Raw genomic sequence first — 23826 nt, forward strand, 5'->3', positions numbered from 1 at the left:
CTATTGTAGGGGAGAATATAGCACCCAAGATGAAATCATAGCAGTGGCAAGGAAGGGATTTATGGAGGGCAACAGAAAGGAGGAGGAGCAAAAGCTAAAACGATCAACATTCTTTGAGTGAAGATCAGTTTCTAATTATTAAAGAATGCCACATGACTCTAGTTCATATGGATGCCATTGTAGTCTTTAAGAACATTAACTTATAAAAGTTCAGCAATAGAGAGAGAGAGAGAGAGAGAGGGAGAGAAAGAGAGAGAGAGAGTGTGTGTGTGAGTGTGTGTGTGTGTGTATTTACCTAGTTGTATTTTACGGGAAGGGGAGCTATGCTTGTGGTGTCCCGTCTTTATATCTCATATTATCTAAACTATTTTTAAATTCATGTATTGTTTTTGCACACACTACTTTCTCATCTAACTTGTTACAAATGTGTGTGTGTGTGTATTTACCTAGTTGTATTTTACGGGAAGGGGAGCTATGCTCGTGAGGTCCCGTCTTCATATCTCATTTTATCTAAACTATTTTTAAATTCATGTATTGTTTTTGCACACACCACTTTCTCATCTAACTTGTTCCAACTGTCTATTGCTGTGTGAGGAAAGCTGTTCTTTTTCAAATCTCTTCTATAGTTGTCTTTTTTTATTTTCTTTCCGTGTCCTCTTGTATTTCTGTCATCCCATTTTATCAGATTCTCTCTATCAGTAATTTCTATGCCTTTCATGATTCTGTAAATAGCTATCAAATCTCCTCTCTCTCTTCTTTGCTCTAGTGTCTGTAGTTTAAGTTTTTGTAGTCTCTCTTCATATGATAGTTTTGAGAGTGTTGGTGCCAGTTTAGTAATTGCTCTTTGTATTCTTTCAAGTTTTTTTATACATTTTTTTGTACTTGGTGACCATATCGTTGCTGCATATTCCAATCTTGGTCTTATCAGGGTGATTAGGATTTTCCTCACCATTTCTTCATCCAGGTATGTAAATGCCACTTTGATTGTTCTTATTAAATTATAAGTTTCTCCAAAAATCTTATTTATATGTTTCTCAGGTGACATATTATTCATAACAATGACTCCCAGGTCCCTCTCATTTTCTACTCTTTTTATTCCTTCTTCTCCCAAATTATATGATCCTGTTATTCTGTTTTTGCTTTTTCCAAATTCCATTTTACTACACTTTTTTGTATTGAACTCCATCTCCCACTTCCTACTCCATTCTTGTACTTTATTTAGATCTCTCTGTAGTGATTCACAATCCTCTTCAGTTTTCACTCTTTTCAGTAATTTTGCATCATCTGCAAAGAAGCTCATATAGCTTTCAATTCCTTCATCCATATCATTAATATATATAGCAAACATTATTGGGGCCAGAACTGTTCCCTGCGGGACACCGCTTATTACTTCATTCCATTTTGAGTGCTGATCTCTTATCACTACTCTCATTTTTCTTTCTTGCAAAAAGTCTTCCATCCAATTTAGCAATTTACCTTGTATTCCTCCTTCATATTCTAATTTCTTAAGCAACTTCTTATGTGGTACTTTGTCAAAAGCTTTTTTTAGGTCTAGAAATGCACAATCAGCCCATCCATCTCTTTCTTGTATTATATCTATTAGTCTTGAATAGAAACATATTAAATTGGTGACGCATGATCGTCCTTGTCTGAATCCAAATTGCCTTGGATTTAGTACGTTGTTTTTTTCCAAGTATTTTACCCATCTACTTTTGATAATTCTTTCACATATTTTTGCTATTGTACTTGTTAGAGAGACTGGTCTATAGTTGGTAGGTTCTTCTTTATTTCCTCCTTTATATATAGGTACTATATTTGCTTTTTTCCAATCTTCTGGAACTTTTCCTTCTTTTAAGGAACTGCTTATTATGCTATGTATTTTGTCTGCCAGTTCATTCCTACATTCTTTCAGAATCCAGTTTGCTATTTCATCTGGCCCATGCGATTTTCTGACATCAAAATTACCCAAGTGTGTCAATATTTCATTCTTCGTTACTTCTATTTCTTCCATAGGGGGGACTTTTTCCTTCCACTCAATCTCTTCAGGTTGTATATTTTCCCTTGTAAACACTGATTTAAAATGTTTGTTCATAATTTCTGCCATTTCCATTTCCTCAGTGTATTCAACTCCTCCTTGTCTTAATTTCTCCAAGTCTTGTTTGTTTTTCAGTTTATTGTTTACAAATCTGTAGAATAGTTTTGGTTGATCTTTACACTTTTCTATAACATCTTTTTCATATTTTCTTTTTTCCTCTCTGCACTTTTGTACATATTCATTTCTATAACCAGTATATATTTTCCATTTTTCAGGTCTTCTGTCTTTTTTCCATCCGGTCCAGGCTTTGTCTCTTTTGTCTTTTAACTCCCTACAACTTTTGTTGTACCAGCATTTTACATATTCTTTTTCTTGTTTTTGTCTTGGGACATACTTTTCCACTCCTTCTTTGTAAATTTTTGTCAAAATATTCCATTTCTCTTCCACTGATGTTTCTTCTTTGTATATTTCTTCCCAGTTTTCTTGTTGGAAGAATTCTCTTATTTTATCAAAGTTTGTTTTTTCATACATCATTCTTCCTTTTCTATATTGTTCATTTCTTTTCATATATTTTTCTTCATTAAGTTCCAGTTCAATCAATATGTGGTCACTTTTACCTATTGGTGTTTTATATTCAATCTTGTCCACTATTCTAGGTTCAGATGTAATTATTAAGTCTAGCCTCGATGGTTCTTCTTCATTTCTATACCTAGTGTTCTCTTGTATCCATTGTGTCATTGAATGGTCAGTAATCATCTCAAGTAGAGCATTTCCCCATGAGTCATCACCACTCTTTACTGTCATTTCTTCCCAGCAGATTTCTTTGCAATTAAAGTCGCCCATCATAACTATTCTTCCTCCGTCTTCCATTATTTTAGTTAATGCTATCTTTGTGTCCTCTAACATACTTTTATGTTCACTCTCCTCCCATGAGGCTGTTTTCGGAGGCACATAATTGATCACAAATTTTCTGCTCTTCTTATCTCGGTCTTCCACTTCTATCATAATCATCTCTACTGTATTCTTTCCATATATGACACCTTTCACGTTTATATCCTTCTTTGTCAGGAACATAACTCCACCCCCTTGTTTTTTCTCTCTGTTTCTAATCCAATAATTGTATGTATCATGTCCTACACTGTTGGGTGGTAGTGGGCCTTTTAATTTTGTTTCTACAATTCCCATTATGTCCGGTTCTTTTTCTTTCAAATAATCATTCAGTTCATTCAATCCTGTTATCAATCCATCTATATTTGTGTAAGACACTCTTAGTTTTCTGCCACTTCCATTGTGTTCTCTGTTTCCCTTATGTTTTTCTTTAGTATGTCGAACTGCTTTATTTTCATGTTCACTACTCTCCAATAGAATCTCTCTTTCTCTGACTCCGTTCTTTCCTCGTTTTTTGCCTTAGCTTCAATTCTTTTCTGCTTTTCTGCCTCTCTTTCCTCCTTATTCATTTCTCTTTTTATCCATACCTTTTTATATTGATCATTTGTTGCTAGTTTCCCTGTCTTGGATAGAATTTTCTCTGCCGTTGTTTGTGACCTGAATTTAATCTTAATTGGTCTGGTCTTATCTGTACTATATTTTCCGAGTCTGAATTTTTCCTCAATTTCCTTTATAATTTCTGGTTCATCTTCCTGGACTAATTTTAATAAACTGCTTACCCTTTCATTTTCCTCCTTGATTCTTGCGGTTCTATCTGGGTTATGTTTCTCTTCCATTCCTAATATAATTATACATTTCTTTTTGTCAGCTAATTCTCTTACTATATTCTCCTTCTGTCTCATCACTTTAATAACTGAGTCTTCATTATGTTCTTTCAATTGCTGTTTGACTATGTCAGTGAATGAAACCTTATTCCCTTCTTGAGTTATTCTCCAATTTTTAGCTTCTGTAGCTATTTTCTCACTGTTTTCATTACTATTCTTCTTCAATTTCTCATTCTCCTCCTTTACATTTCCTAACTGTCTTTTTAGGTCCTCTACTTCTTCAGTTAAGTTTCTGTTAGCCTTCTCTAGTTGTTCCAATCTTTCAATTCTCTGGAAGATGGAGTCTACCTTACCTAACTTACGTTCCAAGTCCTCGATCACCTTATCAACTCTCTCCTCTAGTCTTATCAGTCGGGGGGGGGTTGTGTCCCCCCCACCCTCTTTAAATCCCTGGAACATATTCTCGTCACTTTCTACTGTATTTCTCCTCTCTATACTTCTAATCTTTACATTTTTATTTGCCATTTCGTCATCCGGTGGTCGTTTCATGTTGACCTTACGCCCGTCTGCCTGGGCCAAGTCCTCCACATCCTCATTTCCTTCCATTTCCCCAGCAATCCCTCCCCTTCTCCTCTTTTCCTACTTACCTACTGCCTCACGAGCAATTTCCCCCCCCCCTGCAAATACAAAAAGGCACTTCTCTTTGCGTTGGTATCCACAATCTGCACTTTTCTTCAGAGCGTTCGTCAAGCCGTCCGTTCGTTGAAAGTGTGTGTGTGTGTGTGTGTGTGTGTGTGTGTGTGTGTGTGTGCGAGTGAGTGTGTGTGTGTATACATGTACTAGATGGAGAGAGAAGAAAAGATAGAAGGAGAGATAGATAGAGAGAGGAGGGGAGTAGGGGCAAATAAGATTAATTAAATTCTTTTTTAACAAACATCTAACCTAGGAAGTCTTCCTTCTTTCAACCAGTCCTGATGGTGATGGAATTTGCGGGAGGATCTCTCAAGGTGTGGATGGTCACAGATGGAACAAATGTACTTGTCAGGTACTTGTTCCTCATTAACAATGTTGTAGCATGCTCCATGCTGCCAGCATAAGCACACATCACACTGAAATATCAGTGGTTTATTTTAGTATCTCATATAGTATAAAGAAACCAAAATTATATCAAGATTTAAGACACTATTATATACATATATATATATATATATATATATATATATATATTTATCACAAAGAACCCACAGTTGGAATAAAAGAAAACTTTAGAAGAATATGTAACTTCTATATTTCGGCTAATAGCTATAGCCCTCTTACTTTCCTGAAGAGGGCTATAGCTATTAGCCAAAATATAGAAGTTACATATTCTTCTAAAGTTTCCTTTTATTCCGACTGTGGGTTCTTCGTGATTATTATTTACCAATGTGCAACATTTTGTCTAAGTGATATATATACATACATGCATATATATATATATATATATATATATATATATATAATATATATATATATATATATATATATATACATATCTATATATATATATATATATATATATATATATATATATATATATTTTTTTTTTTACAACAGACTAATGACAGGACCCTGTATGATGGAAGTCAGAGAGAATCATCTCCCCATCTTCAAAACCCATCAACACCACCTCCTTCTGAAGGTATAGCCCTGAGGAGCAGACACTTGATTTCTGCACTGAGCCCAAGATTCTTCCGTATCAACTTGAATTCTACAATATTTCCCTGACCTTTCCACATAAGAAAAGCTACCAATTGTTTACTTTTCCATTCCTACAACTACATTCTTGTGATAAAGAAACAGTCCCTTATTAATAAAAGACAAAGACGATTCCAACACTGTTCTCCCAGTGAGGTCTATGGGGGGGCCACAAAGATTGTAAGATGGTGGAATTATGGGTTTCCAGTTTGTAAGATCAAAGGTAAAAATTATTACCATTACCTGGTGACATTACATTCTTACCTGCAGCATAAGTCCTTCTTCCTCTGATGACCCACATCCACAGTTAATGATTTCAGCAGGTACTTCTGTAGCAGTCACACTCTCTGCTCCTTCTGCCCATGTGTCCCCTGTATCTTCTTCAACTTCCAGGCCAGATTCTGCTGAAACCATTTCAAAAAAATATATGAATGCTTGAAAAATATGTGCCAGAAGATTTAACAACCAAATATTGCTAACGTTTTATAACCTTTATATTATTTTTGGACTTCAGAAAGGTCTTTGCCTTCCTCTAAGTTTAGGCTTTGAATCACTCTCTCAAAACACATACATATCTATACATACATATACCAACAGCTTCTTCCCCCTTACAAGGGGGTAGCCAAAGACACAAACAAATATAAATCCGAAATGTCTATTTACAATGGCCTTAATGGGACTCTATGAGCACATTTGCAATGGTGTACACCATAATTAGGTAAATACAGCTCTGACAACAATCCAGCATTTCTTCCCAGATAGATCTACAGGAGGGTGCGAGTAATGTTGCTGGGTACTGTGGGGCTGCAAGTATCTATCCAGTAAAAACTAAAGGCAACAGTTACTATCTCATTATACGAGTTGATCAAATCAATCCATTGTTGCCTTGAGTTTCTATCCACATACCAAGGACTTCTTCCTCCTTACGTGAGAGGTAGCTAAGTCCAAGGCACACACCCACTCCCACCCATTTCACTTACATTCACCACCCATGTTTCCCTCTTATCTTAGTTCTTCATGGATAAAAGATCATCACCATTTCCTGCCCACTGTCCGAGTCAGAAGCAATGCAGCAAGACACAGCACATCTACAGCAAGGCCGCTTCACTTAACAATGACCCCTCCCTTTCAGTCCCTTCATTAGGAAATTATGAGAAAATGGGGGAGAAATCACTTTGGGCTACGTCAAAATATCATCCACACAACCACTCGAGTTTCACTCAGTAGAAAACCTGCAGCCCCACAGTGGGTTGCGGCAGTCCTCGGAACTTCCCACTGATCTCTACAGAAGAACCTCTGGACTGCTATCTGTGTGGTATCCTTGTGGGACTGGTTCTATGTCACTGTCTCAAAGTGGGAGGGAGAGGAGATTGTCGGTTGTTTGGTCCCTACATGTGAAAATGTGTAAGAAAATACAGTTGAAGTTGATAGACAGAGAGCTTGGGTGTAGTCCGAGAACCAAGTGCCGGCCCCCACCTCCTGATGGAAGTGAGGGGGCATACGGGTTTCGAAAATGAGTAACTTTGCTCTCCACCTTGCGGGACCACCACATACAAGTATCCATCCTTGTTCCAATTTACATGGTATAAATATAAAAACATACCTGAAAACAACAGACTTGAGATTAGTACTGATTTGATCTGTTTGTACAACAGTGGTTTATCTAAGCACATACATGCATGTATGTATGTATTATTAAAATGTGGCAGTAGAGAACTTTTAGGGAAATCCTACTATTACATGAATGATTTGGAAGGGAAGTGGTTGTGCATAAAACATTTCCCAAGATGGGAAAAATTTATGCATAATAAAGCTAAAATATATAGACCATGGATGGTTATGGTGTATGGATGATATTGTGATGCATGGAAAGGAGTGTGGTGGTGGCGGGGCGGGGGGGGGGTAGGGAGTGGTTACGTGTGAATGATATTCTGATGCAGCCCCAAGGAATTTCTTCATCTTATCGTTTTTACATGAGGGGATATGGAGGTTTGCCAATTAAATGAAGCAGCCTTAATGTGGATGTCCTATGTCTTGCTGCATTGCTTCTGACCCAGGGCAATGCGTGAGATGCAGGGATGACCTGTCATCCAGGAGGAGCCAAGATGAGTGTGAGGGAGGGGTGGCGAATGGGAATGGAATGGGTGGGGATGAAATGGGTGGGAGTGGAATTATGCTATTTGACTCTGGCTACCTTACTTGTAAGGGGGACAAAGCCTTTGGTATATGTTTGTATATATAAAGACCAAGAAACACATACTTTTTGACTCTGGCTAACTCCTTTGTAAGGGGGGAAAAAAGCCTTTGGTATATGTTTGTATGTATAAAGACCAAGGAACACATAGAACAGTTGATGTTAGACAGCAGAGGCCATTCACTAAATAAAAGGACAAAGTGTACATGTGCATGTGTATACATTCACAAGAACAAACAAGCTTAGAAGCCTTTTCAGACAAATACATAAAAGTTCAGGACAGTGAATAATAAATGCAAGGATTTCATCTAAAAGAATTACATGGCAATTTCCAAACTTGTTATATATTCCTGAATAACAAATATTTCTGGGGAAAAAAAAAAAAAAAAAAAAATATATATATATATATATATATATATATATATATATATATATATATATATATATATATATATATATATATATATATATGCATGCAGGATGACCTCCGTAATAGCTGGTTATGGTCCTTCTGCTCTCCCCTAGATTTTTCTTGATCAAAAAGTATATATATATATATATATATATATATATATAAAAATTGGACTATTGTCTGTATTATATGCACATGGCAGGGCGAGGGGAGCAGTTACCAGTTGTCAGCTCTCCTTGTGTGAAAAGTGAGAAGTGTAAGAAATACAGTTTAAGTTGACAGAGAGAGATCTTGGTTGATCGGTTCTGAAAATGGGTAGGTTTGCTGTCCATCTTGTGGAACCAACACATGCAGATACCCATCATTGGTCCTTGGATTTACTGTATTAACTTAAATGATGATGATGATAGGGTTTAACATTGCATACCCCCCCCCCCCCAATGGGAGGCTAAGATGGTGCCCCTTTCAGAGGAATTTGTAGAGTGGAATTTAATGAACCATGCCCTTGGTTCAACTTCGCCGGTGGCAGGATTCGAACCGCCATCCCCTCGACCTTCGCCACAAGTAACGATGCCCTAACCCACTCAACCAGCAAGTTTAAATAAAACCACTGTGATGAATGAGTAACAGAAATTCCTTGCAATTTATTATCCACGATCACATGACTAGATTAACATCACCCAAAGGGAATAAGCACAAGTTAATTCTACGACAGAATCACCATGCAAATTTCTTTGTTAAAAACATTCAGAATTAATCTTGTTACTGTTCAGGGCACTCTGGGAAACATCACTCAAAGCTGTATTAATGTGACCGCTCGTCACCCCAAGCAGTAATAACCTGACCACTTATTTACCTGGCTTTTCATCAATCTTTTTCTGTGACATCCCACTCTCTACATGAAGGGCTTCTGCAAGCATTGTAACAGTTTCAACAGCATCCAAGAACCAAAATAAAGAAGATAAAATAAACCCTGGGTTAAGCTAGATTTTGCCACTGTAAAACAGGGCTTGATTTGGCAGTTGAAGAAAATAAAAAGAGGTTATACATGATGTGAAAATAATAAAGATAAGACTGAGAGCTAGATTATACAAAAAATTAATCATCTAATTAAGAAAGGAAAGGAATATACATGGTACTCTATCTACTGAGAAAAAAGAATAAAATGTATGTCAAGAACTTGGGAGGGAAAAAAAAAAAAGTATGTTTGAGATAGCATATCTGTGCTTAGCAATAAACAAAAAAACTGAACAAAAACATTACCTAAACTTATCTTCAGTCCTGTTGCCTTTCGTTTACTGTATATGTACTTTGGAGCTGCCTTCACTTCCCCTCCATCATCTTCACTCATGCTCTCTGATGGTACTGCAGAAGCAAAGCAATCGTCAGCCTCACAGCAAATCACACTTTACCCCTCCCTCCACCACTTCACTATATGGTAACCCTACTCCTCGCCCATTAACAACTTAATACTTATCAATCTACTGTCAACCTTGGCACGTTTAGCATCCTGAACATTTATTTCCTCAATCTCTCTGCAGATGTATGGGTACAACTAGGCTAAAATAAATTGTGATGGTAGGCATCATTAGGTACCTTTCAGTGTGAAAGGAATTAAATGAGATGGGTTGAATGCCTTTGTTACTGAAATGTTATCGTATGACCAAATATCATCAACTACTAGCCAGAAAACATATGATGTATTTCGGTCTTACAAATAGCTACACAAACACAAACAAATAAAACATACAAGATTTCCTTTTCCTTGTCTTTGTTTCAACCCTGCTCTTCCTCCTTTCTCTCTTTTCCTTTTTACCAGGATGAGGTTGTGGTGGAGGAGGAACAGTGGTATCCACAGGTGCATATTCTGGGTCTTCTTCCATGGCAACCTCTCCTACAACACTTGACACCTCTTCTTCTGGTTCTTCTCCAGGTTCTTCCACTTCTTCCTTCACTTCCTCGGGCACTTCTTCATTTACAGTTGGAGTCTTAAAAAAAGAATTTACATCATCATGTAACACACAAACACACTGCACACATGCATCGAAAGGCACTTTCCCCCTTATAACTTGGGTGACCAGTCAATGCATGGACCCAACCTTGATCTATCCCATACCCATCTAACACCCATTTGTTTTCCCTTCCATCTTAGCTCCTTGTCAATGAAAAGTCATTCTTCTCCTTTGCCCAGTGATCAGGTCAGAAGCCATGCACCAAAGCAGAGCACCTCCCTAGCAGGGCCCAAGAGCCAAAGCTGGATTATTCCCACTGCTTCATTACAGGAGGGATGGAGTGGTGGTAAATGGGAGTGGAGTATGAGGGGATGAAATGGGTGGGAGTGGATTTATGCCTTTGACTTTGGCTACCTTTCCTGTAAGGGGGAAAAAGCCCTTGGTTTCATGTTTCATCACATGGTGACCCTACCCCATTATCCACTCAACAATGTAAGCCAGACAAGAAGAAAATCTGAGGTGCACCAATTCATTATCCATTTGAACCACTCTCCACTCACACCTATCTCTTGCCCTCTCCCTTCCCTGCTCTACAGACATTCCCCTTATACTCAAGACCCACCTTCCATATGCCCAAACCATCTTAGTATTCTCTCATCTACCCTATTTGCCTCTCTTTCCATCCTCATCCTCTGCCTCACCTACTCATTTCTCACTCTATCCATCCTCAAAGCTCCTACCATACTTCTTAAACACTTTATCTCAAACACATTTAAATTCCCCTTCTCTACCTCCCTTGAATTTCAAGTTTCAGCCCCATACAGTCTTCTCTTTGCATTCATCCATGGATGCTAATTTCTCATGACACTTTCCATTCCTCAAAAGTCACTTGCTTTCATGATATTAATTTACCTCCTCCTTCACTCCAAAGCCACCATACCTGATGTGCCTCCTGTTTTACTGTTTCTTTCTTCTTTACCTCCTTTAGTGGTTTAGCTGGTGACAAAGGTGCTATGCTCTTCTTCTCAAACACTTTGCTTTTGCCTTCAGGACTACTTAGAGCTGCTAACCGTGAGGACGCCTTCTTTGGCAAATCAGCCTTTGGAGTCTTCTCCGAGGTGGATGAGGCTGTTGAAGATGAAAGGCCAAGATCAAGGTGGTCTCCAACTGTTCTGGCATAAGCAAGGTCTGCTACATTTGGCACAAAGCTGCTACCCTTCTTTAGCATCTCTGGATGGTAGTGCTTCATATGCATCTATTGAAGAAACAACTTTCTATTAATACCTTACTTAGAAATATATATATATATATATATATATATATATATATATATATATATATATATATATATATCTTTTTTACCACATTTCAATTTCTGCATGCGCCTCCATGGCTTGTCCGATGTTGATGGCTTAGAATTAAAATGCATTGTGGTTGATAAAAATGTATATATATATATATATATATATATATATATATATATATATATATAAAACTGAAAGCTTTCTTTACAAATGTTTGCAACATCTTTTTATTTGAGTTTCATTACATTACTCACCTGTAGAAGGTTTTCTTTACGGAAACCTTTGCCACAATCAGCTACTGGACACTTGTGATCATTGTGTTCTGCCATAACCACAAACTCATTTGGTGCCACTGAAGATACAAAAAATTATTCAATCTAATCAATTAGAATGCACACTACTATATGAAAATGTACATCTAAATGTCTTCATCTAAAACAATATAACAAAAAATCTACCCATGTGTCACAAGACCTCTTTCCCCTTATAAGTGAGGTAGCCAGCTGTGGCATGCATTCATCATCCACCCATTCCACATCCTTTCATTTTCATTTTCATCTTAGCTTTATGTGGATGAGGGGCCATCCATTCCCCCTGCCCACTGCCTGGGTCAGAAGCAATGCAGCAAGACACAAAACCTTCACAGCTGGTCTACCAACACCATTAAATTACATGAGTAATTAGAGAAGAACATACAGGCATGATTATGCAAGCATAATTACAACCACAAACACAACAAACTAAGAGATGAGTCATACAGACAAGGTAGATTCTATTCAACTTTGCAAATGCAAGCTTTACAGGACTGAGGAAATTGTTTGAGGAAACAGACTGGTCGGAATTAAAAGTATATAAATAACAAATGTAAAGATGAACTTAAACTTCTCTATATACTTGTGAGACATAGCAAAGGAATCTCCAAGTTAAAAATATGTGGGAAATATGTGATGAATTACAATATCAGGCTGAAATCATGAACAAATTGGTATTCACCAAGAAAAGTAACTACAAAATGGAGAATGGAGTAACTAGACAAGTTATGTTGAACAATATAAAAAACGTAATCTCAAAAAAAAAAAAGTAAATACACTGCTGAAGACCCAAAATGTGAGTACAAAGAGCCTTAGGGACAAAGATTTTCAACTGGATACCCAAGAGAGTGCAAAGATCAACTGGTAGACAAGATTCATGGAATGACTGTGTGCTCACTAGAAGGAGGTGTGTCCAGGGAGACCAATAACAGGTACCTGGTACTGATGGTACTGTAAAGCGGCCCATACACCATCAATCATATTGCGCAATTTCATTGTCAATACTCTGAATTGGCAATTAAATTGACCGTGTATGGGCGATATATCGCCCATACACGGTCAATTTAATTGTCAATTCAGAGTATTGACAATGAAATTGCGCAATATAATTGATCGTGTATGGGCCGCTTAAGATGGACAGCAGACTCGTCTCTCTGCTGATCATTTCCAAAACCTGTCAACCCCATCACCTCCATCAGGAGGTACAGCTATTAGGGGTTGGCAATGAACCTCTGGAAAGGGCCCAAGATCTCACTCTATCAAATTCAATTGTATTTCTTCCACCTTTTCACATATGGATAGTTGACAACCAGTGACCACTTCCCTCCTATTACTACTTCCTACTTCGCATCCGACCTAGATATGGACCAAAAGGTCTCCTGTCGGCATGCTCCGCCTTTGTAATCCTTTGAATCCCACTCTCCTGCAACACATACAACTTTCCAATTTTCTCTTCTTTTCTTTATTTTTTCCAGATTTATGGGAGGGCCCAAAGACAGTTGCCTACTACTGTGGGGCTGCAGGTTTCTAGTCCATGAAATTCAAGTTAACAATTGCCATTAACCTCCTCCATATGATGACGTCTATGTAGGTGTCACAAAGGGCATGTGGATATACAAGGATGCCAGCGTTGGCATCCTGATTATATTTATTTTGTAGTTGTATCTGAATGACCCCCAAATTCTCTAAACTGGCTTGATCACATTTTCTGTTTATTAGTTCAGAGTGAGAGTATTATGATGCATCATCGTACATCAGGGATCTGATGCTGCATGCAAGAATTTTATTCATATTACAGAGGTTATACATATTCTAAGGAAAAAAAGCAAAAAATAGTGGTTCCCATGAATACAGGAGGAAATGGAATAAAGCCTCTAAAACAAATTCTCTAAACTGGCTTGATCACATTTTCTGTTTATTAGTTCAGAGTGAGAGTATTATGATGCATCATCGTACATCAGGGATCTGATGCTGCATGCAAGAATTTTATTCATATTACAGAGGTTATACATATTCTAAGAAAAAAAAACAAAAAATAGTGGTTCCAATGAATACAGGAGGAAATGGAATAAAGCCTCTAAAACATGGGCTAAAGTCATTGACCACAGTAATAGCCTAATCATGAGAGAGAATTGTGGAAGAAAGTTGGATTTAAAGGAAACAAAGGTCTTGGCAAATGACTAATTCAGTTTCAGAAAATAAGATCTTGTGTATGAACTCTCAACTTTTTTATTTTAAGAGCAGCTGATGTACTACAAAATATATAGTTTGGTGGACTTTATCTGGAACTGACAAAAGCTTTCACCAAGGTATTTCAAAGAAGAATACAAAGGAGGACTTACAAGGAGCCCAATTGAATGCAAGAAAGGCTTCCTGAAAGATCATTTTATGAGAACATTAACCACCGTATATGAACCCAGATATTTGAAATTCTCTGTTTCCTTAAGCATCTCACATTTCATACTCAGAATCAATAATAATGGTGATCATAACAACAATAACAGAAACTAATAACAACAATAATATAAACATGCTAAAAACTTTTTCTCCATTTCAAAGGAAGTGACCGAGTCAAAACCCATACCCACATAAAAAACACACATATATATATATATACACATACACACACACACACACACCCAAAAGTAGTTAAAAAAATAATAATGATAATAATAGAAATAAATACATACAATAAATAAATGAATAAACAATAATTGCAATAACAACAGTGCTGATATTAATGATAGCAATAATAATAATAGCAACAGTATACTGTTGTATAAATAGAAAATATTCAAACTACAAACTTTTTTGCTCTAACATTGAAATTTTTTAAAAAAGTAAAACAAGCAAATAATACTTTACCATAGCCAAAGTGCTTGTCCCCTTAAATATAAAATTGTTCAGATTAATATACAGTAACATGTATGTAACAGCTCGTATAACCTCAAAAATATCTGCTAATTCACACACGTAACTACCAGTACATATGGTTATCAATCCAATATGAAATTTAACACTATAAAAGTGAAGCAAGAAATAAATATCTGTGTATGTTAATAAAAATATGCAATAATAATTCTATATCTAATTATACACCAAGGGGCTCTTTCCCCTTATAAAGGGGGTAGCCAGTAAAGTCATGTGCCCATTCCCACCCATTCCACTCTCATTCAACACCCATTTGTTCCTTTCTCATCTTAGCTCCTCTTGGATGAAGGGTCATCCCCTGTCTCCTATCCACTGCCCGGGTCTGAGGCACTGTAGCAAGACACAGTGCATCCATAGCAGGGCCACTTCATTTACTCAATGATCTTCACTCCTCGTCCCCTCACGTGAAAGACGACCGATAAAAATTCCTTTGGACTGCATCAAAATATCATCCATACACAATTCATTCTATGACACAGAGATAAATCACTTTGGGTTGTGTCAAAATATCACCCATACACAACCAACCTCCACTCACACCTGTCTCCTGCTTTCTCCCTTCCATGCTCAACAGACATTCTCCCTTTCACCTTTCCTATCCATCTTATTTTTGGTTGTCCCACCCAAGTTCACTCCATCCATGTCTACTTTGAATACTCTCTTTGCTAATCTTTCTTTACTCATTCTTTCCATGTACCCAAACCATCCCAGTAGTCTTTCATCAACCCTATCTGCCAGCTCTCTTTCTAACCCCACTTTCCTCCTCACCTCTTCATTTCTAACTCTGTCCATCATTGTAAACCCTACCATACTTCTCAGACACACATTTAAACTTCTCCTTTCTGCCTCTCTTAAATTCCAAGTCTCTGCCTCATACAGTGTTGTAGGCACAATCACCCTTTTGTATAATCATTTTTTGACAATCATTCCTCCGTTCATATAATCTTTTCTTGGCAACCATTCCCAGATACCTATTTCTCATGACACCTTTTATTCCCCTCACTCTGCAGTTCACCTCCACTCTGACTCCTCCATTTCCTGCTACATGTGACCCCAAATACTTAAAACTATCCACTTCCTCTAGTCTCTCTCCTCTATAACTTACTTTCAACTTACTGCCACCCTCTCCCCTTCTACATTTCATCACCTTGCTTTTACCCATAACTTCCTCCTATTACATACCTCCCCAAATTCATCACTACCTTAGACCCTCCTCTGATCTTGCCACAAGCAGTGTCATCTGCAAACAACAACTGGCTCACTTCCCACTTCCCTCCACTATCTCTAATCATTTCCAATCCTCTGTGTGTCACCCTTGCATTCACCTCCCATACTACCCCATCCATGTAAACACTGGACAGCCATGGTGACATGACACAGTTCTGATGTAGCTCTACCTTCACCTCAAACCATTCCCAATCCTAACACAAGCTCTATTGCTCTTGTAAAAACTCTTGATTGCCCTTAGTAGTTTTCCCTCAATCCCATATATAGGGGGTCCTGAGCTACGTCAGTGATCTGTTCCTATGGACCAACATAAGGTGATTTTCCTTAAGTTGGAGTTACTTTAGCCTATGTCATTTTCCTCATCTTAAAACACCCTAAAGTCAAACATATATTTCAAGAAACATAACTAGGCCAAAGAATAATGAAAGGGAGAACATAATTATAGTACAGAAAGATGACAAAAGTGAAACTAATAAAAAACAATAACACTGAGAATAATTCCCAAAATGACAAATGAAACTGTGCATTTGGTGCCACTATAAAGTCAAAATGATACATGCTAAGGATGATGTGGGACAAAGACCCCACTGTATTTACAACACCTGCAGAAACATAGGATGGGAGGAAAATTGTTAAGGACAATCAAGAGTTTTAATGAGAGAAGTATTACTTGTGTTAGAATTGGTAATGGTGAGAACAAGTGTTTTGAGGTCAAGGTGGGGCTGCATCAAGACTGTGTTATGTTGCCTTGGCTGTTAAATGTGTTTATAAACAGGGATGGTATTGGAGATCAATAGTAATAACTTTATCATGGCTGCTTTGAGTTTCATTGGAAACCCATAGCCCCTAGTGTGGCTGGCAAGAGTTCTTGAGTCTTCCCATAGATTTATCTAGGAAGACCTACTCATATTGGACTGCTGTCTGTGTTGCATACATGTGGGATAATTTCTGTGCACCATCTTATAGCAAAAGAAGGAGAAGGAGAGAGGGAAGTGGAAGGACGAGGAGAACAATCACTTGTTGTTGGCTCTCCTTGTGTGGAAAAGCGGAAAAAATTACAGTCAGAGTGAGGGTGTTGACAGGTTTGGAAATGGGCAGAAGGAACATGGTCCCACTTAGGCAATAAACACATATACATATCGTCACCCTCATAAAGAAAGTGCCTAAGTCATTTGTCCAACTTTTCAGGAGAGAGAGAGGAAAAAAAAAAAAAAAATTATAAATGTATGTAATGTTCCTCCAAACATAGTTTTAATCTACTCAGACACTAAATAAATAATTGGGAATTGTACCACAAAGAGCAATGAAATGTTTATTTAGACAAAAAAATTAATCCAGAAATTGACGAAAAATGACTTAGGCAATTTCTTTACTAGGGTTATGATATAATGAAGCAGTGGGGGTAAACCAGCTTTGGCTGTTGAGCCCTACTGTGAAGGTGCAGTGCCTCTTGCTATACTACCTCTGACCAAAGCAGTGGGTGGGAGATACGGATGACTCTTCATCCAAAAGATATTTGGGAGAGTAAATGGGTTTTAGATGGATGAAAGGTGGGTATATGCTTTGACTCAGTGATCCCCTTATAAGAGAGAAAGGACCTTTTCATATGTACTTAAGTGTGTGTATTTGGACTCATTTTGAAAGTATGAATAAATGAACAACCCTACTCAGATTTGAATCACAGGCAGTATATTCACAAGGTCATGTTGGTACAACTCAACCATTACCAATGATAAAAGGAGTCAGAGTCTTTCCCCAACATCATCTTGAACTGCCAAACAAGTGTGTATTCTACTTTACAATTTCCAGGGATATAATGTGACAAGTTGTTTTAACAGTTTGAGTTAATGACCAATCCTACTGGAATTTGAACTTTGGGTTGTGTGTTCAAGAGGCCATGTTGATACCATTCAGCTGCTACAGATCTTTAAAGGAGTCATATTCCCTCTTCAATTTCATTATGAGCTGCCAAGAATGTGTGTATTCTATTTTATCAAATCCAGGAATGTCACCTGACAAGTCTTCAAACTCATTTTGATAGTTTGAATAAATGATCAACCCAAATAGGATTCAAACCATGGGCCATGTATTCACAAGGCTTAGGTCATGTGTGTACCTAGGCATTTATAGATGGATGCCCTGTCTGACATTTTCAACCACTACTAGTCAAAATATGGTAACCCAAAAATCTGGGAAAGTCAACTTAATCCCCATCCTGAACACACAAACCACTAATGACACAGCACCCTACAGGCTTATCTCTCTTCTCTGTATCATATCTAAACTGATGTAAAGTTAGATCTTACAAATCAAAACACACATACCCACCTCTCCAATTCATCATGGATTAAAAGAGAGCCATTCCAACAATACAATGGTCATAAATCTAATCTAACAAATATAAGAAGGCTTCAATGAAAAAATGCCACCTGATAGAACAATGATGATGGTACCAGGCATAGAACATGGTTTTGACACAATACAAATAAAGCTTTTGGCACAGACCCCAGACACATCCTGTCAACAATGGTCATAGAAGCTGATATACACAACAAATGGATAACAAATCCCCTAGCCATCAGAGAGTGCAGAGCATCAAAGAATAACTATCTCTTAGAGACCAGAGGAGTGTCCCCAGTGGAACTAGCTATTTATACACTGAGAGGCTTTCCTTCACCTTAAAAGGGAGGTAGCAGGCCAAGACACCCCCCACCCCACCCCACCCCCACCCCCACCCATCTCCAGTGGATCACTTTCTCAATTCAACGTCACAAGTGACCTTCCCACACCCAACCCAAAGAAGCACTTGCCTATGCAGATGACTTAACATTCGCCCAACTACAAAACAGCAAAACAGTGGAGGGGAGTGGAATATATAGGAAATGGAATGGGTGGGAGTGGTTTCTATGCCTTTTTCTTTTTGGCTACCCCCAGTGTAAGGGGAAAAAGCCTTTGGTATATGTATGTACAAAACAGCAGCCAAAAACATATAAATTTAACTCGATAGGCTACTGCTATAGCTGAAACAAAACAGGATGTCTGCTTCCCCTCAAAGTCATCAGTGTGTAAAAATAATTCATAAGAACTTCACTTACCTACGTATCCACAACACAGTACCCAACAATAAAGAGAACAAAGACTTCATGTAAACAATACACTCAAAAACCAGAATTGTTCATATGGAGCAGCATAAGACAATGGATGATAGACACCATAATGCACAAACCAAGCCTCCTAAATGTGATAAAGAACAACCTCCAGCAACATACTACTCAAATGCTAGAAATAACATGGCCCTAGCACTCCACATCTATAATAAAACATTATACACATACAAATCACAAAACAAGCACTCCAGATGAGTTTTTGAAGTTCTATACTTCGAATTCCCTTAGATATCAACCCAATTGGGGCAATATTCCATAGAATAGCAAGAACTACCCTGGAATGTCTATAGATACTTTTTACATTCACTAAGAGTGTGAAGAAAGTGATTAAATGAATAGCTGAATCTGACAAAGACTAGATATGTTGATAGTCACATAGTTTTGAATGTAACAAGGCTTCACTACTGACAATGACATCACTATGTTTCTTCAGAAGTCTGTACTCGCAAAACCAAACCAAAACAAGACTTTCATGTTCTGTCATACTTAAAATTATCTTTCAATTTCTCCTTTATCTATCCAAAACTTAATATCACTAGCATACTTACATATTTGTTCTTTTTTCACTAACTGCTTCTGGCGCCCCGAAATAGATACAGGAGAAGATGAAGGTACCAGGTTTGAAGCTACACTCAGTAATGAACCTGTCAAAGAAATTGTTGCAAATTATACAACTTTTAAATTACTATAAAGTGAAATGACTTTATTCCCTGATCACTTTCATGTTTGTAAACCAATAGATATATACATGCACACAAAAAAGGGACTTTTCCAGTTTATAAGGAGAGTGGACAAGTCAAAACATGCACTGACCCTAAACCCATCCAAAGACCAATTTATTGTCTGCCCCATTTTAGCTCTTCATGGATGACGCATCATCCTTATCCATTACTACACTGCTCAAGTAGAAGTCCAACAAAACACAGCACCTCCGCAGAAGTGGCTGATACTTGAAGCTGATCTACCCTTACTGCTTCATTACATGGCTAATCCTATCCCTTCCCCAACATTTCTAGAAACATATGAACAGACTAGAAAAAATCCCTTTGGTCTATATAATTTCTTCATCCATTTACAACCATTCTCCATTCATACCTATTTTTTGTAATCTCTCCTCCTTGCTTGATAATTACACCTTTGACCCAAAACTAGAGAAATAATACATACATTCATATACAGATACATACACCAAAGACTTTTTGCCCTTTACAAGAAAGGTAGCCAAAAAACAAAGGCTTAAAATCCACTCCCATTTACCACCCCTCCCTCACTCCCTCTTATCTTGGCTCCTTTTGGATAATGGGTCATCCCTGCATCTTTTCCACTCCCCTGGGTCAGAAGCAGCGTCTCAAGATACAGTACAACCACAGCAAGGCAGAAAAAGAGAAGACGAGGAGAAATCCCTTCAGGCTGCATTAAGTTATTTTTCACACATACTCCCTTTTTCTTTTTGGCTACCCCCCTTGGAAGGGGGAAAAAGCCTTGGTATATGTATGTATATGTATGTACTCCCTCACAACCCCCATCCTCCACCCACTCCCTCTCATGCATCACAGCATCATCCACACACAACTATTCTCCATTCACCCCTATCTTCTGTCTTCTCTCATCCTTCCTCAACAGACATTCCACTCTTTCCCAATGCCCCTTTTACCCTATCAATTCATCTTATCCTTGGTCATCTCCTTATGTTCATTCCTTCCACTTCTGCCTTCCACACCTCTTTTACTAGTCTTTCTTCACTCATTCTTTCCATGTGTCCAAACCATCCTAATACTCTTTCATCAACCCTATCTCCCAACTCCCTTTCCACCCCCATTCTCCTCCTCACCTCCTCATTTCTCACGCTTACAGCCTAGTAATCCCTATCATACATTTCAGGTACCTCATCTCAAACACATTTAAACTCCTCTCTTATGTTCCATGTTTCTGCCCCATACAGTGCTGTTGGCACAATCACTCCTTCATACAATCTCCTCCTAGTATCCATTCCCAAATGTCTATTTCTCATTACACTTTTTAATACCCCAAGGCATTTACTTGCTTCTCTCAATCTACATTCTACCTCCACCTCCACTCCTGCCCTTCTGGCCACATGTAATGCCAAGTATCTAAAACTATCCACTTCCTCCAGCCTCTCTCCTTTAATACTTCCAAATTGCTACCATTCTCTCCCTTGTACATCTCATCATCTTACTTTTACTCACATTCATCTTCAACTTTCCCCTCTTACACACCTTCCCAAACTCCATCACTAACTTTCTTGATCTCCCCTCTGATCCTGCCAATTGTGCAGTGTCATCAGCAAACAACTGTTTTACCTCCACCTTTTCTCCATTTTCTTTAACCATATCCAATCCCCTGCCCATTATCCTTGCATTTACCCCTTGCACCACCCCACCCATGTACATATTGAACAGCCGTGGCGACACGACACATCACTGGCTAAGTCCTTCCTTTATCTCAAACCACTCACTCTATTTCTAATTCTAACACATGTTCTACTACTCTCACAAAAACTCTTGACTGTATAATAGAAGACGGAGAAATCCTTTTGGGCTGCATCAATACCTTACAATATGGAAAAATATGTTTTGTAAATTACCTATTATTTGGGCTGTTGAAGTAGATATACTTGTTGCAGTTGTACTTGTACTTGTACTTGGTTGAGTTACTGTAGGCTCTTCTTCCTTTTTATCAACCAAGGGTGGTTCTTCATCCTTTGATTTAGCTGGTTCTTCCTTAGGAGGCTGTTGAAAGAGTAAAGTATAATATACTCTGTAAGAGAAAGAGAAAGAGAAAGAAAAAAGAAAAGAGAGAGACAAAGAGAAAGAGAGAGGAGAGAGAGAGGGGGAGAGAGAGAGAGGGAGAGAGAGGGAGGGGAGAGAGAGGGAGGGGAGAGAGAGAGAGAGAGAGAGAGAGAGAGAGAGAGAGAGAGAGAGAGAGAGAGAGAGAGAGAGAGAGAGAGAGAGAGAGAGAGAGAGAGAGGAGGGGGAGAGAGAGAGAGAAAGAGAGAGGAGGGGGAGAGAGAGAGAGAGAGGAGGGGGAGAGAGAGAGGAGGGGGAGAGAGAGAGGAGGGGGAGAGAGAGAGGAGGGGAGAGAGAGAGGAGGGGAGGGAGGGAGGGAGAGAGATGGGGAGAGAAAGAGAGAGAGGAGGGGGAGAGAAAGAGAGAAAGAGGAGGGGGAGAGAAAGAGAGAGAGAGGAGGGGGAGAGAAAGAGAGAGGAGGGGGAGAGAAAGAGAGAGAGATAGAGGTAGGAGAGAGAGAGAGGGAGAGAGAGAGAGAGGGGGAGAGAGATAGAGGTAGGAGAGAGAGAGAGAGTGGGGGAAAGAGGAAGAGAGAGAGAGAGAGCGGGGGGAAAGAGGGAGAGGGAAAAAAAAGGAGAGGGGGAAAAAAGAGGGAAATGCAGAGAAGGAGAGAGGGAGTGAGAGGGAAAGAGGGAGGGAGAGGGAAAGAGGGAGGGAGAGGGAAAGAGAAAGGGAGAAGGAAAGACAAAGGAAGAGAAAGAGATGAAGAGAAAGAGGAAGAGAAGGAAAGAGACTGAGAGAGACGTAGAGATAGAAAAGGGAAAAGGGTGGGGATGGGGGAGGGGCTGGGAGTGGATGTTGGATCGGATAAGGAATAGGATGGGGGAGGGAAGAGGAACCGGGGGAAACGGGAAGAGAAGAGGAAGGGTGGGAGGGGAAAGGGGAGAGGAAGGGGGAAGGTGAGAGAAAAGGGAGGGGAAAGAGAAGGGAGAGGGGAATACAGAGGAGATGGAAGTGGGAAATTGAGATGGGAAGGGAGAAGGGAAGAGAGAAGGGAAAAAAGAAGGGAAAAAGAAGGGAAAAAGAGGGGAGAAGGGTAGGGAGAGGGGAAGAGAGGAGAGGAGAGGGGAAGAGAGGAGAGGAGAGGGGAAGAGAGGAGAGGGGAAGAGAGGGGAAGAGAGAAGGGTAGGGAGAATGGAAGGGAGAGTGGAAGGTACAGGGGAGGGGAGAAGTGATGGGAGAGGGAAGATGAGGTGAAGGGAGTGAGGAAAGGCGAGAGAAAGAGGATGGGGAAGTTCGAAACATGAGGAGAAAGAACAGGAGAGAGGAATGTGACAGGGGAGGGGAAGGGTGAGGGGAAGGGTGAGGGTGAGAAGGAGTTGGAGGGGGAAGGGGGAGGGAGTGGAAAGGGCACGAGAGGAGAGTCTCTTAAAAGTACCGTCAAAGAATATTACTATGTTGATTCCAATTAAAGAAAAAACTGAAACTTGACACATAAATATTATACTAATGGTATTTGTAGTAGTACCTCTTTTGCTGTGACTGTACTATCCTTGGCTTCTTTTTCTGCAAGCTGGGCTTCATATAATTCTGAAAAATTAGAGATTACAATTAACAAATATTTATCTTAATAAATACAAAATCTACAAAAAAATTCAATCTTCCAAATTATGAATTGACAAGACCCATTTACCTCTCATTGGCTTTGCGGAGAAATCAAACTTGTCCATGTCTATATCTGACCCAATTTCATCTAAGCATCTTGCCAACTCTAGTTTTGTTCGGATCTTTTTCCCTTCAGGACTGCAAGGTGGAAAAAATGCATTATGTGGTACTACAATAATAAAAAAATAAATAAATAAACAGCTTTGTCGGGTTAACCCTTAACTATCAACATCCATTACAGCAACCTCAGACATTTACGAAGATATATAACATAATTACACATTACAGTGCTATGCAACATTATGTTACACATGTGGCTATATATACAACACATAAAAAAAGAATAATTACTAATAAAATAACTGATTATTACTTACCTGATGAGATGTATGTCCCATTTACCAGCATGTGACCCTTGTATACGTCGTACACCAC

General features: G+C 38.7%; 1 protein-coding gene across 5 annotated transcripts in view; it reads right to left on the reverse strand.

The window, feature by feature from the left end:
• LOC143034036 (uncharacterized) overlaps positions 1–23826 on the reverse strand; it is a 114197-nt gene that overhangs the window by 11519 nt on the left and 78852 nt on the right. For 2 of the 5 annotated variants that reach the window (XM_076199902.1, XM_076199899.1), the window contains 13 exons: positions 23769–23826; positions 23420–23529; positions 23255–23316; positions 21585–21729; positions 19528–19623; positions 14520–14540; positions 11598–11695; positions 10980–11294; positions 9838–10075; positions 9351–9452; positions 8944–8997; positions 5746–5885; positions 4690–4856 (listed from right to left, as the gene is read on the reverse strand). The exon at positions 23769–23826 is cut by the window's right edge and continues 45 nt beyond it. In XM_076199902.1, the coding sequence (XP_076056017.1) occupies positions 4690–4856; positions 5746–5885; positions 8944–8997; positions 9351–9452; positions 9838–10075; positions 10980–11294; positions 11598–11695; positions 14520–14540; positions 19528–19623; positions 21585–21729; positions 23255–23316; positions 23420–23529; positions 23769–23826 (1606 nt within the window). The remainder of the gene's footprint in view (positions 1–4689; positions 4857–5745; positions 5886–8943; positions 8998–9350; positions 9453–9837; positions 10076–10979; positions 11295–11597; positions 11696–14519; positions 14541–19527; positions 19624–21584; positions 21730–23254; positions 23317–23419; positions 23530–23768) is intronic. The other 3 variants (XM_076199900.1, XM_076199901.1, XM_076199903.1) reach the window with 3 other exon arrangements.

The sequence above is a fragment of the Oratosquilla oratoria genome, chromosome 16, assembly GCF_046742065.1.
Source record: "Oratosquilla oratoria isolate Oo_2021 chromosome 16, ASM4674206v1, whole genome shotgun sequence".
Classification (NCBI taxonomy): domain Eukaryota; kingdom Metazoa; phylum Arthropoda; class Malacostraca; order Stomatopoda; family Squillidae; genus Oratosquilla; species Oratosquilla oratoria.